This window comes from Cariama cristata, unplaced genomic scaffold (assembly GCF_000690535.1).
Source record: "Cariama cristata isolate BGI_N322 unplaced genomic scaffold, ASM69053v1 scaffold7232, whole genome shotgun sequence".
NCBI lineage: Eukaryota > Metazoa > Chordata > Aves > Cariamiformes > Cariamidae > Cariama > Cariama cristata.
In genome coordinates this window covers 22176-37987 of record NW_009603171.1, presented here as the reverse complement: position 1 = coordinate 37987, position 15812 = coordinate 22176, and the positions used below count along the sequence as shown (strand labels likewise).

Here is a 15812-nt window from a genome sequence, read left to right as displayed (position 1 = left end):
CGGTTCAGGTTTCTGAAAGGTAATCTCATGGTTGTGCCGGGCATCCCGGGTGCTTTCCTGCCAAGTCATGGCAGGGAGGACAAGGGAAAGGCAGAGGAATCACCAGCTTCATTAAACAGCTCCATTATTTTCACAGTTAGAGCTGCCGTTGTTTTCAAAAGAAATAGAGGGAGTGTTTCTTTTGGGAGTGTGTAAAACTTCTGTTCCTGTTGGTAGTAAGTGCAGGTAATTGAACCTTAGGTTCATTAAATTATTTTAAAGTGACATCAAATGGAAGTAGGTGCAGAAAAACAAGGATACATGAAAAATCAGTGAATCGTGAGGTCAGCAACTTGAGAGTTTAGAATATAGGTGTTACTGATGAAGATGAGAAATTCTGCTGTAGTAATCTGTCTATAATGGCACTAAATACTCAGTACTGTAGATTGGGGGATGATAGGGCCCACCTCCCACCAGAACTTTATAAACCTCATCACAATCTTTCTTCATCTTTTTGCCTTAATACTAACAAACTCTAGAAGAACTTCTTCACTGTAGGAGTCGTTAGGCATTGGAACGGGCTCCCCAGGGAGGTGGCCGGTTGTTGCTAGACCCTTCTAATACTTCTTTTTTCCTACCCTACCTCCTAAGCAGCAGAGTTTCCTTTAAGATATCTTAGGGAAATGAATGAAGGAAACGGTTGTTATTGTACCCTGGGAATCTAACGTGCTTTTCAATTGAAGGTGCCACCCTGTGCGTCATATGTCAAGACAGAAGCTCGTTACGGCAGACAATAGTCCGCTTGGAGTTGGAGGATGAGTGGCAGTTCCGACTTCGGGATGAGTTTCAAACTGCTAACAGTAGTGATGACAAACCACTCTATTTTCTTACTGGACGCCATATATAAGCCTCGCTAAGACACTACTAACAAAGAAAAAAAGAACTTTTTTTTTTTAAAAAAAAGTACAATCACTGTGGAGCAAAGTGCAACCAATATTTGTCTAGACTGCTCTAAAGGATTCCCCACAATTCTGAAGTAGGCTTTATTCCTAGGGATAAAATTACCACCTCAGTTATGAGTTAAAGGATCCTGGATTCCAGTTATTTTCACATCAGTCCCAACCGCCGACGCTGATCACGCAGCCAGCCGAGCTGTAGGATCTAGGAAGAGGACACAATTTGAAGAAGAATCCTTTTCACATTCAGCTGAGCTAGGGGAAGAAGCTGCTCTCAGCAGCTGCTAGCTTGAATGCGTTACATGAAACGCAACCCAGCATGTGGAATTTATTGAAGATGTGTGGAGGAGAGCCTGCCGTGTTCTCTTCAGCTCTGTACTCTGGTACAGGAATACTCAGGGGTTTGAAGCTACAGTATAACGTAGATATTTGTATTAAAAGGAATAGTCTTGTTCTCTGTGCAGTGTTAGTTTAAAATTTGTAATTGTGTATGTATTGAAACTGTCTTTGGCAAAATTTCCACAGGTGTTCAAAGTTTACTTCTTAAACCTGAACAAATCGGCAAACGCATGGCAGGCACTGTGCACCCAGGTTCTCCCAGCAAGGTTATTTCACCCCGTTAGGCACCCCCTCCTCGGCTCCAGGGACAAAGGAAAAGGCTTCGCGCAGACGCTCTCTCCTCAGGTAGAGGCCACAATAACGTGCCAGCAAACCGCCTGCAGTTCCTCACGCTTGTCAGAGTTTTGAAAAACCCGTGGTCCGTCCTCCATCGCGTATGGGAACGAGTCCGAACTGTGCAGCCATCTGCAGCCCGCTCTCCACCTCCTTGTCACTCAACTCCAGTTGGCTGCGGAGCTGAGATTGGGTCCATCAAGTCCTACCCCTACAGGAAGCGACGCGGCAAAAACTGCACAGGAGGGCAACGCTGCCCGAGCTGGAGCTGAGAGAAGGAGAAGGTATTTTACAGCAGCTCCGGGGGGAGAAGTCCCAGCTCCCTGGCACTGTGCAGGAGAGACTCTGGCCATAGGCAAAGCTCTTTGAATGCGTCGCCTAACACTGTCAGCCCTCTGGTTTGTGATTAACCTCTGTAAATATTGGTTGTAGCAGTAGTCGCGCATTGTTCTACTTACAAGCATAAAACTGATCCTTGTTAAGTTGTTCCGGAATGAACTCGGTGCAGTAGCAGTTGGTTGTCAGGGTTAAATCGTAGCGGTACTCTGCTCTGCTCACGCAGTTAGCGTGGGTTACCCCAGTGAGGTGTCCAAGCCTCCTGCACAGTGGGACCCCCTTTATGAAAAGAAAAATGCAGCATGTTCTTAATGTTCAGGAATATCCTCCATTTACTCCCAAAAAAGCAATGAAATTAATTAACACATCTTTATACCTGACCTGCAAGACATTGGAGGACCTGCCAAAGCTGCATTTTTTTAATATTTTTTTTTTTTACGCATAGTGTTAATTGAGCAACTTTTTTTATCTTGTGAAGAGAGATGTTTACAGATGAAGAAACATAATATATTCAACAGAGGCTAAAGGAAAATGTAGCTTAACTCTGATGCTGTAAATTTAGCAAATTTCAAATGAACAACCCATTTCTGTAAATTTGTTTTTTATTTTCCTTCAGACACAACCTGCCTTATCTATTTTAACATGTGGAAGAAGTAGGGATAGAAAAGATGCGTCTCGAAGCTTTTGATACACACCTGAATGTATTCCAGTAGTTCTGGTTTTGCCAGAAGGGCGTAAGGCCGACCCTGAGTCTTAGCGTGGTGTAGAAGTTTCAGGTATTACATGTTCAAAACCGGACATTTCCTTTTTGTTTGTGTATTTGATGTTTGCACTAAGTTGTTAAAATTCCAGGTGCTGAGACTACGCTGAGGAGTTAGCCCTCTGGTGAAGCAGTGCGAAATTGTCCTGAAGGTTGAGCGTGCGGTCAGGAAGTCAGCGTATTTGCCTGCCTTTACCCAACACCAGTAAACCCATTCCCTTACCTCTCTCCCGTGCAGAAGCCGGGGCTGCGGGTAATGCTCTGCCCAGAGCGCACTGAACCAGCTCCAAGGGTGCAGGCCCACCCCGCGGCGCCCTTGACGTGGCTGCCGGCGGATTCCTGGGAAGGAGACTGTTACCTGACATCTCGGTTATTGCTGTTGCGTTTTGGTTTTAAGCCTCACCATCAAGGCCGTTCTTATGAATGTATTCAACCGGCCGGCATTGTATTTTACCTGTAGATGTTCTTGTCTATTCACAGGTTAAATCTGAATGTAAACTAAGATTTAAAGAATCATATGCAGATGCTTTTTGCTTAACTTATGTAATTGCTTTTTGTGACTTTTGGAAGAGGGTTAAAAACATTGCTTTCCTAGTGTAAAGTTTTCTTAACCAAAAACTTGGTGAATTTAGCTTCACTAGTCAGTCTACCTCACGTTATTGTTTATGAACTGAAACCGTCTGAAGTTGTGGCTATGGTATGTTTATAACGTGCTTTCATTAAATTTGAATCTATGAAGTTACCCTTTAAGGCTGCCTCTCTCGTATCGGGTACTTTGCAGCGGACACACCCTTTCTTTCTCTCACCACACCCCGCACTGCTGACGTGAAGCCCACGCCTTGACCTGATGGAGCGAAGGGGTGCGCTGCCAGGACCAGAGGGCTTTCACCCTGGGTACCTGTGATGGGGGAGAGGAGCAGTGCTTCAGGCGGACAAGAGGGAGGAGGCAAACGCGCTGTAAATAACAACTTTTAGTCCCTTTTATAAGCAGTTGAAAAACGTGCTTGGTCTGGCCCCACTTCAGCCCTGCTCAGAGCAGGAGCTAAGAGCAGCAGCAGTACCACGGCCCTTCTTGCCTTCTGAGCCCAGCAGCGAGGATCGCCTTGAGGTCTTCCAGAAACCCACACCACTTTTCTGACAAAGCCCCTCACCCTCTGCTCACACTCCCCTTGGAAATGACAAGTCACAGCTTGGAAACAGCCCAGACCTCGCTGCGGGTCAGCTACTGCAGTGTGACCTACCGGCAGTAACGCTTCAGCGGTGATGCCAGTTCTCCCCTTCAGCTCTAGACCCAGGTTAGGGACAGCACAATATAAACAAGCCTACCCTAACTGCACCTAACTTCCAAAATTAAAACAATCTGTAAGTTTAAATTTAAATTAAATCTTTCCCATCTTATATTAGGGTTTTAAGCTCTTATTCAAGGCTGAAGGCACCTCTCACCACACTGCAGACCCTGTATCAGAACAGCATTGATCTGGAGCTGCTGGGGAGCTGGATCCTTGGGGCGCGATGCAAACGCACAGAGACCAAGGGGGTTGTGCCCCCACGCAGGTACGACGGCAGCAACTGTGTTCTCCCGAGGCTGCTTCAGAACACACGCTGCCCTTACTAATACTTCAACGCAGCAGTCTGAAATACACTAAAGATTCATTCACGCTTAGTATCCATACAGAGTAACTTTAAAAAAAGCTATCAAGTATTTTATTTTTAATCTATCTACATTATGTACAGATCAAGAAAGGCCACAGCAGTTTTTCAACATACAAACCCTTTAAAAGAGGAGAGATTTATGAAGGAGTGACAAGTATCAAAGTGAAGTCCACTAACAAAGGTATATACTCAGTACAGTACTTGAAGAAAAAGGATGAGTACACCAGTCCTTGGGGTTTTCATTCCACCTTTGACGCTACAGCTGCTCGGGGGGAGAAGGGGACGGGGGGCAGATGCATTTCCAGCGCCGCTGACACCTGGGAGGCTCCCTTACACCTCACAGGCACAGAACGCACCCCAGAAGCCACGGTGCAGCCTGCGCGGGCTGTTACACCCACCGCGACCGCACCCGAACGCTTCTTGCCTCGACACAACTGAGCACAGCCTTGAGCTCTGTCAAGCAAGGAACCGCTAACGGCCCCGCCCCGCTGCGGGAACCCTGCCTTGCCGTAGCCGGCAGCACCGGTATATCACCACATTAAGAACTTCAGCACATACTCATCAGTCAGACCAGAGTCTTTGCAATAGCTTACAGTCCACTATGAACAATTTTCTGCTGCATGTAAACATGACTAACTAGATAAAATACAATCAAACTTTTGTAAAAGTTAATAAAATATCTTTCTTTTAAAAAAACCAAAAGTTAGCCTATTACTGCATTGTTTACAATTTTAATAAAATAGTACAACCTTTCGGTTGTTACCAGTCCTGAGTTCACTGTAATAAAAATGGCCCTGGCTTCTGCTGAAGGTCTGCACCTGCTCCGTGCGTTCTGGCAGAAGTCTCCCAATAAAATTGGAATTCCTTCGGGAGCAGTTAAGTCTGGTGCTGTCCATTGAGGAAGTTGTACACCAGGAACTGGCCGGTGCCACAGTACTGCGTTGCAAAGAGTTTTCCATCAGGTGTGGGGTCAGAGAAAGCAATTTCTTCTTTACTTAAGTATGAGCCATAAATGAAGTTGCTCCTGTTTAAAAAGGGAAAGAAAAAAATATTACACTCAAGGAATGATGCACGAATAGTTCTGCTATTAGGCCACAAACCATTAATTACGTAGCACAGACACCCAAAAGGAAGAAGCTCTGTCAGGAGGAGATGGCTCTATTTATGTGATCGGTCTCCTCCTTCCAAATGGCAGGGAGGGTTTTTGTAAGGTTTTGGTATTTTAGAAGAAACGTTCATACAGAGAAATTGCCTGTGCGTTGCACCAAGAGTTCAATTTCAAAGTTAAAAAAAAAAGTTTGAATTCATTCCAACTATTTCTTCATAGAAAAGAGACTGCGAGGACTATGACTACAGTCACTAGGAAGGAAAACATAAGCTACAAACAAGTTGGGGCTGAAAGGACTTGATGAAATTTCAAGTTCCTAGTTTGGAAAAAAAAAAATAAATCTGACATTTGGGTGAGAGCACATCTTGGATTACTTTAGAACATCTAAGAACACAGCCTCAAGGCATAATTCATAAAAGTGATACACTTTCAGTAATAACTATATGAACAGGAAGATTCAATCTGTTTAACTTCTTCATGAAAATATTTTATGTATATTTTATTCTTATTTGAAGAAAGAAGAGTGAGTCAAGGGATACCACTGTACTTTTCTGGAGGGCTCTGTGAGCAAATTCAGAAAATTGATCTCGGGCTTTAAGACCTTGATCAGGGGAAGGAGGAGGTAACGTTTATCCTTGGGAACAGAAGAATCTCCCACTAAAGTTAAGTTTTTTAACTCCCATAAAATAAACTTAAATGTACTTTAAGAGCAAGTATGAACTTTGACCATATGGACAGCTCCATTAAATCTTGAGGAAAAGACAACAGGAACAAAATCCTTTTTAATCATTACCAGCTTTATTCTCTCCTCTTTAGTTTATTTCGGAAGATGATTTTGCAAGGTTCTTAAGACTCCGACTGGGGTTTTGTGACTCCAGGTCAGCTGTGAAAGCTCCAGTGAAACAAGACAGACATTCTCCAAATGGACTTCAAAGTCTGCTAGGATGCCTTCACCATTTTGAGGTCAGGATTTAGCTGACTACGAGAATCCTCCCGTTCAAGCTACCTTTTGCTATGGAAGACATTCGGGTTGAAGTTTCACTGGCAGCTGAGCAGATCTAACCGCTTACTGCCATCAAAAAGCAACTCTCACTCCTGTCCTTTGCCTTCTGCAACTTTCTGGGCTCCCTTGCTTAGGCCAAGTCTAGAGTTCACCAGACCTGTCTGCAAACCAACTGAGCACCAGGATAACACAAAGCTCTTTCTGGTGAACCTGTTTTCTAACAACGAGCTAATGGAAAGCCAAAGAAACACCAGAGCACAGTGAAAGGTAAGATGCCATGCGCAGTTAAGAGGAAAACCAAGACCTCTTCTCACTAGCTGCAACGAACCATTGAAATTCACAGAATCACAGAATCAGTTTGGTTGGAAGAGACCTCTGGGATCATCGAGTCCAACCTTTGCCCTAACACCCCCATGTCAACTAGACCATGGCACTAAGTGCTACCTCCAGGCTTTTCTTAAACACCTCCAGGGATGGGGACTCATGCCCATAAAATAACGTTCAACTAAAGACCAAACAATGGAATTTGGCACTGAATGAATGCCATATATACTACCACAAAAAAAGACAAACTTCAGCGTTATAAAATGAGATACAGATCGAGTATTAATCATGCCCATTCCAATGCCCAACAACCCTTTTTGTGAAGAAATGCCTCCTCATTTCCAGCCTGAACTTCCTCTGGCGCAATTTCAGACTTTGCCCTCTTATCATGTCACTGGTTGCCTGGGAGAAGAGACCAAGCCCCACCTCGCTACACCCTCCTTTCAGTTGAGTTGTAGAGAGCGATCAGGCTTCCCCTTTAGATCCTTGAGAGCTGTAACTGAGGGAGCAACTCCAGTATTGCTTTGGGGAAGAAATCTTTCCTTTAAAAATAGTTTCTAGGAAGCTACTGAATACACAATTAAAAAAATCAGCCAAAAATATAACCAAATCAAGTTAATATGCTTATCTGAATACAGCTTTACAGTCAATAGTTCAGAGAGAACATGATCCGATAAGAACTTCCTAGTTGCTCCACCTGTCAGGCAAGACGCATTCTGCAGAGCAGAATAGCTTTGCTACGTTCTCCAGATACCCAAGAGGGCGAGGACCGGCAGCCACAAATTCCAACGAGATGAGGCTAGCCAGGCACCTAGCACAAACCTGACAGCCCAGCAGTACTAAGATCTGGGTAGTTCTTGGCATTACCCAGAACAGGTGTTTAAACCTCTAGGAAATGTCACTAGAAGAAACTTCTTAAGGTTTGGAGATTCAATATTTTTAATATTTATTAAACAGTAGCGTGGATGTTTGAGTCCTTTTATGGATCTAGCACTTAGCATTCAGCTGAATACACTCAGCACTAGCTACTAAAGCTCCATGGAAATTGAAAATATCTCATGAGGCTCAGTGAACCTGAGTAAAGCAAAAAAAAAAAAACCACACAAAACCAGTTGGAAGCCACCAGACTATATCAAATAGTTCGGTGCACTCATCTCTCTTCTCTCCCCCTTTTCTACCTTTACGGAACGGACACTCGGCCAATGGTTAGGTCCCAGTCCTTAACACTTGGGTAACCTCCCACTTTGACCAAAGGCACTGTCATTTCCTTCACTCATAGTTACCTCAGAGGAATTTACCCAAGTTCATTGGCAGTCAGCTAGGGTGACTCACTGTAATTGCACTTAGCAGAAAGATTTCTGTTAAAGACAAGCTATTGCAGAATACTGACGTTAGTTATTGAACTCCACATAATACCAGAACTGTCAACTGTGCTCAAGTCTACATCCCCAATATCGCCAGCAGCTTAAAAATACGAGGTTGAGACACACAAAGCAATAGACAGAACTCAGTTCAAGGCATTTAAAACACATGTGACCAAGGAACTTTTTATATTACCTAAGACACTCTATCATCCGAGAAGCAATCTTCTTTCGACGCATCATGCTGAATACCCATATTCGACTAATCCCACAAATAGCAGGTTCTGGAGAAGTTGAACAGCACCATGCTTTCTGTCTTTCAAATATGACTTTCTCGTTTTCTGAACTGACTTCTGGAACCTTCTCTTCTATAACTCTGTAGCCCTGCAGGTGATGGAAAAAATATTTGTCACTTTACAAAAGCATCACTAATGACTGAACAAAATAATTCTTGTCTAATCTATTTCATTTAAACATACTTAATTGCTAAAATGCCTTACCAAAAAGTCTGCATATCAGTGTCTCATTTAATTTCTCTTCACAGTTTCAAAATTGGAACAGATGATAAAAGATTAAACAAAAAAAACCCTCTAAAGCTTATCTGATTTAAAATAACGGCAACAAATAATCCAATTCTTATTACCACCTATATTAAAGTGTTTGCATCAATTTCTCTGACTTTGACTAAAATTGTTTTGCTTCTTGTCTGCTGCTCCCAAGGGATGGTAGAAGCCACCACAGTTTACACGGGAACAGACAGAATATGTGACAAAGTTCTGCCCTCTGCTTCTGTTCGCTGAGGAGCTGTCTGACCCCACGGTGATTCAACTCAATCCTACCGAGTATCCACTTTTTCACCCATGTTGGGTTTCTAATGGGCAGGGAGCTGAATCTGCTTGTCAACAAGTAAGAGGAGATCCAGAGCTGGCATAAGAGTAGCAGAGGGAGAAAAATTCCACCCTTTGGCTGTAGTGAGTTCTTAGATGAGCAGGCCGGAGCCAAGTATGACACCATACACGTGTCTCAGCTCAGTGTCTATACAAATAACCATACAAAAATAAGTAACTACATTTCAGAACGGTCTACCACCAAAAGTCTCTTCCTCTGTGGAAAAGGCATACAGAGAATACTTATTTGCTAAATGGCTAGACTTAAACTCCAAGGTAATTCTATAGTTTCAGAATGTCTGAAGAACAGAGTCACTAAGCACTGACACAGATTGCCTTTCTCCAGTTCAGTCACTTACCCACTGGATATGTTCTGCAATTAAACAGCCGATAACTTTTTTGTCGTTGGAAATAAAAAGGAGGGTTTTAGTTCTAGAGTAACACATGAGCGGAGCTTGCTGAAATCCCAAGTCATTGTCTACCATTTCTCTAATTTCTTCAACCTGTCAAAATAAGTTTAAATGCTGTATAAGAAACACATGTAAATATACATTTGTGTAAATTTACATAAAAATGACAGATTTGCAAAAATGCACTAAGGTATCTAGACCACTGAAAGCTATGCCAGAAGTTAAGGATTATCCTAGAGTAACCTGCAACACATTGATCCACATAAATGTTCCTTAAATAACATGCAGCTGAAAACAGGCAGACTTCATTTGCTACAACCTTCCTTTCCTCTGCCCCACTTAGGTATTTTAAGTAATTTTTTCTTCAGCCATTTTAGTAAAAAAATGAATGTGCAATGAATGTACTAAAATTAAGATAATACCACCAGAGAAACGTGACTGAATAAACTTATCTGCATCAGATATTGTAGAAAGAAAATCTGTAGTTTCTTTTCAATTCAATAACTTAAAAAATTCTAAAGAAAACCCACTACAGTCACACCATCAGAAAGAGCTGTCTTGGGCATCAGTTCAGCCTCCAACCTCAACCACTCTGTGATCCTGTGACAGTGGTACTGTAAAAAAAGCATCTGTTAGTCACAGCAAATCCCCAGCTAAACTGAATCACTGCCATGCTACTGAAAAAACAAATGTAATGACATATGAAGATGTATGAACACAGGTTAACCAGCAAGACACTGAAGTACCCTGCTGCTCTAAGTCTCCACTAGTGCACTATGCCCAGTTTTAGATAGAGTTTCAAAAGAGAGATGAGACATAGTACAAATGGAAATAATCTAGAGGAGAGTATGACAATGATCAGAGCTCTGCAAATGTTATTTAGGAGTATAAACTCAAAAACCAGCACATCCCATCAATCTCCTTAAGGTGAAACGATCAGAGTTTGTTCAGGCACAAAAAAGCTCTTGCAAGGGGGAAAAGAAGGATGTTTTCTACAGCTATGGCAGTATGATTTGCACTAATGAGTTTAAATTGCAGTGCAGAGATTCTGTTGGATGTTTAGGGAAAATTTCCTGTTACGGATAGCAAAGCACTGTAGCAGAGTCTGAAGAGGTCAGAAAAACCTCCAGTGGTAGAAGTTTTAGAAAGCTGTCAGATGCATCATAACCAGAGCTGATCCTGCTTTGGACACGGGAATGGACAAGATGACTTTGAGGCCACTTTCCACCTAAATCTGTTTTTATCCCAAAACCATTTAGAGAATGGTGTCATACTCGTGCTGTGTAATAGAGTCAGTATGTTTCAGTTTGTTTAAATGTAATAGGAAGTTTATATTACATAAAATATCTGGCAGACGTTCAGCAATTATATTAGAAAAAGAAATTTAAAAAGTCAGTTGGTTGATGCTGTTCTCACCCCTGCCTTCCCCTCCTGCTCAGACCCATCCTCTCTATGGAGAGTGCAGCAGTGCGTAAGAGTGAGAGGTCTGACCTGTTCGTGGAAAAAGTTACAGAACCACCACAGTTTTGAGTCGAACTTCAACTGCTCACACATACATTACACAAAACTTTACTATAGACATTCTCATTACTCGTATGAAAACATCAAACAAGGTAAGATATACAAGTCCAGTCCTTTTCACCATACCTTTTTAAGTGCATACTTTGGGTCATCAGGAAGAACCATTATTATTTTTCCATCAGGATATTCAGCCAAAATTCTCTCCTTTTTCCAACCCTAAATAAAACAAACACTTATGTAAACCATACACAAGATGTACATTTACAAACAGAAAATGCATATTATTGTTCTAGACACTGAATTTATGCAGAGACTTCACAATATTTAGCAGTTGCTTTGCTAGAGAAGGCAACTTCAGCTAGCTTTTTAAAATGAGCAGAACAGATACAATATGATCTTATTTATATAAAAAAAAAACTTATACCCTAGCCTAACTATATCTAGAAACAATTTGTGAAAGTGCCTTATAATTTCCCAACTAGATTTTTTTCTCCCCCAAGGACTGCAGTGCAAACTGAATTTTAAAATAGAAGTAGCAAACTCGGCTCACATAACTGATTTCCAAACCTATGTAATACTTATTTTCCAGTGAATGGGAAAAACCCTAAGTTTTATTAAAAGATTTCTTTTTAACATAGTTACCTCCACAAATACACACTCAGTTTTAAAGTTTGGCATGCGAAAGACCTCCAGGAGGTTCTAAGTGAACTGATTGGCATGCAGTTGCCCAAAATGTAAGGAATAGTTTATTTTGTTACTGATCATAACTGTTAAAGCCACAAGAAGGATACTAGAAAAAAATTTATAACTACCTTCTAAGAATCTAATGGGGAAGGAGGCTACGTTGTGTGTATCTGAAGTATAAACATACTCAAAAAAATAGAGGTAATTAACTCTTCTTCAGATCCACACTCGTGGTGAATAATGAGCAGTACCTGCATGGAAAAAAACAAAACAAAAAAGCCACTTAAATCTAGTAAGATGGGACTGGCAGATATTAGAACTCAAGTTGCTTTGATGGGACCTAAAAATACTGAAAGCAGAAGTAACTTCAGCCACTAAAAAGGCTGATCTACAAGTCTTACTCAAAGCAACTTTAAATAAAAAAGCCTTTGAAGAAACAATATTGATGGAATAATTCTCATTGAAATCTGTACCTTCCCATAAAATAACGTTCAACTAAAGACCAAACAATGGAATTTGGCACTGAATGAATGCCATATATACTACCACAAAAAAAGACAAACTTCAGCGTTATAAAATGAGATACAGATCGAGTATTAATCATGCCGATTTTACTCCCTTACCCCAAACAAGACATGAAGAGAATAATTTTGGAAATATATCTACTTGCTGGTAGCCCTGCAACTATTTAAGTATGAGGTCAGCACCAGCATGGCAATGGTTGCAACACAGACACCATTTTAATCCTGCCTGCTTTTCTTCTCCGTAGTCGTTGCACTAAATACCAACACAAATGAAGATCCTATTTGAATTTATATACATTATGGTCTGAACACAAAGGGCAGTAAACAGCAGTGTCACAATACTCAGGTAAGCAGAAAAGTGTCATTTGTGGGACTGTGACATGCTTTTTGAGACTGTTAGAAAAGGTGTCAAAAGATTTAGGCAAGGATTACTACTCTTCAACCTCACATACCATCCTCTCTCAATTTTTTGTCTTTTGCTGCCTTCTGGCTAACTGTTTCCCCTGCAAAAGCTTTCTATAGCCTATTTTAAACCAACTGTGACCACCACCCAGCAGATAAATGCTATGTGTTTGATATAATCCTACCATTACAACATCCAGAATGTTGCAGGCCTAATGCACAACATTAAATTTTACATTGCAGACCTAATGCAAAAAATTCAACCCTGCATTTTAGGTTAAGGTATCTTGTTAACATTATAGCAAGGTACTTCCAAGAAAATGAAATCCAATGGAAGAAAACATTTCTGATCATCATAGTGCTATTGTACTTTTAAGCAACAGTATATTAGCAGAAGTCTAACAATAATTCTGTAAAAATGCAATAATTGACTCTCTGATGCTTAGAACTCATTATTTTCTTTATTGTCCACCTGTTCATTTTCTTAACTGATTACCATAATATGAGGATTAATTATATTCACAGGAGGGGTAGTTTCTAAATTGAAGTATTTTGGAATTTATTCAGAAACATATTTTGGACTTTATTCAGAAACGTATCTTTTATACGAAGCTTTCCAAAAAGTTTCTGCAAACCCTAAACTCATCCAAGATTTTTAGTGAAGACATTTTAAAGTCATATTCCTTTGTTATTGATGCAGCTCTAAGAAATTCAAAAAGAAAAGCTATCATTTCACACAAGTATCTGCATCTTTAGCATCCTTATTGTTCACTCTTAGTAAGCAATGAGCTGTGCTTCCTTTAAACCAGAGAAAGGGAAGTAATGCACAAGATTGGTCACAGCTCTGTCAGTCTAACATTAAAGCTGTGCTATAGCTTCAGCTGGGACTGATCCTATTTGATATCTACAATACATAAAATGCATTTTTAGTACCAGTATCTTGCATGTGGTCTAAAGATGGTTTTCCTTAACAGACCTATTAATTTTTTTTTTTTAAAGCAAAACCCCGCTATTTTAACACTATTAAAACAAAAGACAACACTCTGCAAGGTATTTCAATCACTGAGAACTAAAGTAGGACTCTTTCACTCAGGCAGATGGCAAGAACACCTTACTATAGTAAGAAACAAAAGCATTATGTCTGCAATGTACTTTGTAATATTCTACTGCAATGTCAGAAAAATTGCTTTTGCTTTCCTTTTAACTTTTTTACTTAGGGCATTAAGACTTATTTACTGTTGAATCAGATGCCCAAGCATTGATATACATTGCTCGTGATGACCAAGGAAGTTGAAAGCTATTGTTCCCACCAGGATACACGTTCTGCAAGGCCGGGACTAAAAGAACACGATTATGCCACTCCTCCCTCACGTTGGAAGCCTATGCTCAACAACAGATTACCTATAGCCGGCTGTAGCAGGCACATATAGCCTAATCACCACAGCTGGGCAGACTGGCACTGTACAGAGCCTCGCTGGTGTGTAGTAACTGTTGCAACACCCTCCTCCCCTCCACGTTACGGCTATTCATCCTACAAGTATTTGTAATTGTTCGAGAACACAAGGCAACTCTGCAATGCACACTTAACTCATTTTTAATCTACCTCTAACTTTTTCTTCCAATTCAAACGAAAGTAAAGATTGCTTCTGCTTGTTTATTAAGGTGCAAGGGCATCAAATTTACAACAGAAAGAAAGAATTCAAAAAAGGGCAATACAGACAAGCGGTTGCTACCGCATCATTAAACAACATGGACAGTAATTACCACTACACTGTGTAGTGCATTGCTCTCACTGGATATTACATATGTATATAACGAATGATGTAGGACACAGTGGTTAAAGATGGCTCCAACATTAACAGCACAGTAACTGAAATGTTCAGCGCTCAGTTTCACATGAACTACGTTCTGCGCAGTTTAAAATAATCTCTGATGTAGATTTGTCTTTAAAAGCATAAGTCAGAAGACACAACAGACTGCTTCCCATGCATTTCCTCATATTTTAAAAGTTCTTACGTAAGAGTAGGAAATGGGACAGCAAACCTGGTATCTTTCTATATATGTCAGTCCTGGCTTGTCTGCACTCTCTCTTTCTCAAATGCATACAAACAGATGAAATTCAGTAGTGGGTTTTTTTTCTTACACTTTTTTCCTCATAATATTGAGGTAGTGAGGAAAATGCAGTTAATACTGTATAATTCTTGGTCTTCACTAAGAAAAGCATTTATGAAATTTTCCCCTAATAATCAAGTTTAGTATGAAATTTTGTGCACTTTTATCCTTGAGAAATTGTAGCAGAGAAATGGGTCTACTGCATTCTTCTTCCTGACTCCTTCATCAAATTACAGATATTCTGCCTCTCTCTCCTATGAGTATAATACGGAGAACAAAGTTTGACTGTAGAACACATTAAGATCCTTGGATGTAACTACTAAATACTACCCTCCGTTAAAACTAACATTCTCACAGAAGATAGCTAACGGTAAGAACTTTATTTGAAATAATGTGAAGTTTTACATTGTATAGATGTATCACTTTTGGAATTAATGCAAATCAAGATGAGCATGAAATCTTTCTAAGATTACATGAAGTTCATCATCACCTTCAATCCCAATATTCTATTAACCTTAGGTCCCAAGAAGTCAGATGTTGCTTTTTTGGGGGGACGGGGGGGTAAATCTGATAATCATAAGAACCTCCAGATGGGCTTGGGTGAAGTCACAGCAGAATAGCTAATGTCTAGTCTAATAAGATATTAGCTGAAATAACAGCTTCTTCCACTTTCCTCAGCTCAAGATATTCTTAAGTAAAAGGATGAGCTTGACATACAAACACATTAACTGCATTCACATCAGGCAGCTGAATCCACAGGCATTTCCTAAGTTAAGTTTTTGGCTTTGCAACTTAAAAACATCATTAAAAGTTGTGTCTTGCTCTGAAAAAATTTTGCAGAAATACTAAGTTGATACTATGTGGCATCACAGAGAGGATACACAATTGATTTTGTGTGGTATCACAGCTAGAGGATTTTATAAAACTGAGCCACGTATCGATCCCACAAAGTTATCCATCCCACTGGAGTTAACACTTGATGTATATGTCATCACTCAATGTATGCAGATGCCAGAAAGGCGTATTTTTTCTGGAGACTTTCAGATGTCTGAAACCAGAAGGACAGCGAGACAGATTCCTACATTTGTCTGCAGTAAGGGACATCCCTCACATTAATTCA

At 40.6% G+C, this 15812-nt stretch overlaps 2 protein-coding genes across 2 annotated transcripts in view; one reads left to right on the top strand and one right to left on the bottom strand.

Moving 5' to 3' along the window:
• Positions 1-886, top strand: part of GREB1L (growth regulation by estrogen in breast cancer-like) — a gene marked incomplete at its 5' end in the record, with an annotated part of 38985 nt that extends 38099 nt beyond the window's left edge. The window contains 2 exon segments of the mRNA XM_009695065.1: positions 1-19; positions 723-886. The exon segment at positions 1-19 is cut by the window's left edge and continues 12 nt beyond it. Coding sequence (XP_009693367.1) covers positions 1-19; positions 723-886 — 183 coding nt within the window.
• A 3988-nt stretch (positions 887-4874) lies between these two features.
• ESCO1 (establishment of sister chromatid cohesion N-acetyltransferase 1) overlaps positions 4875-15812 on the bottom strand; it is a 30939-nt gene continuing 20001 nt past the window's right edge. Inside the window, exons 8-11 of the mRNA XM_009695064.1 lie at positions 11097-11186; positions 9399-9542; positions 8349-8536; positions 4875-5380 (exon numbers count right to left, since the gene is read on the bottom strand). Coding sequence (XP_009693366.1) covers positions 5233-5380; positions 8349-8536; positions 9399-9542; positions 11097-11186 — 570 coding nt within the window. The 3' untranslated portion in view covers positions 4875-5232. The remainder of the gene's footprint in view (positions 5381-8348; positions 8537-9398; positions 9543-11096; positions 11187-15812) is intronic.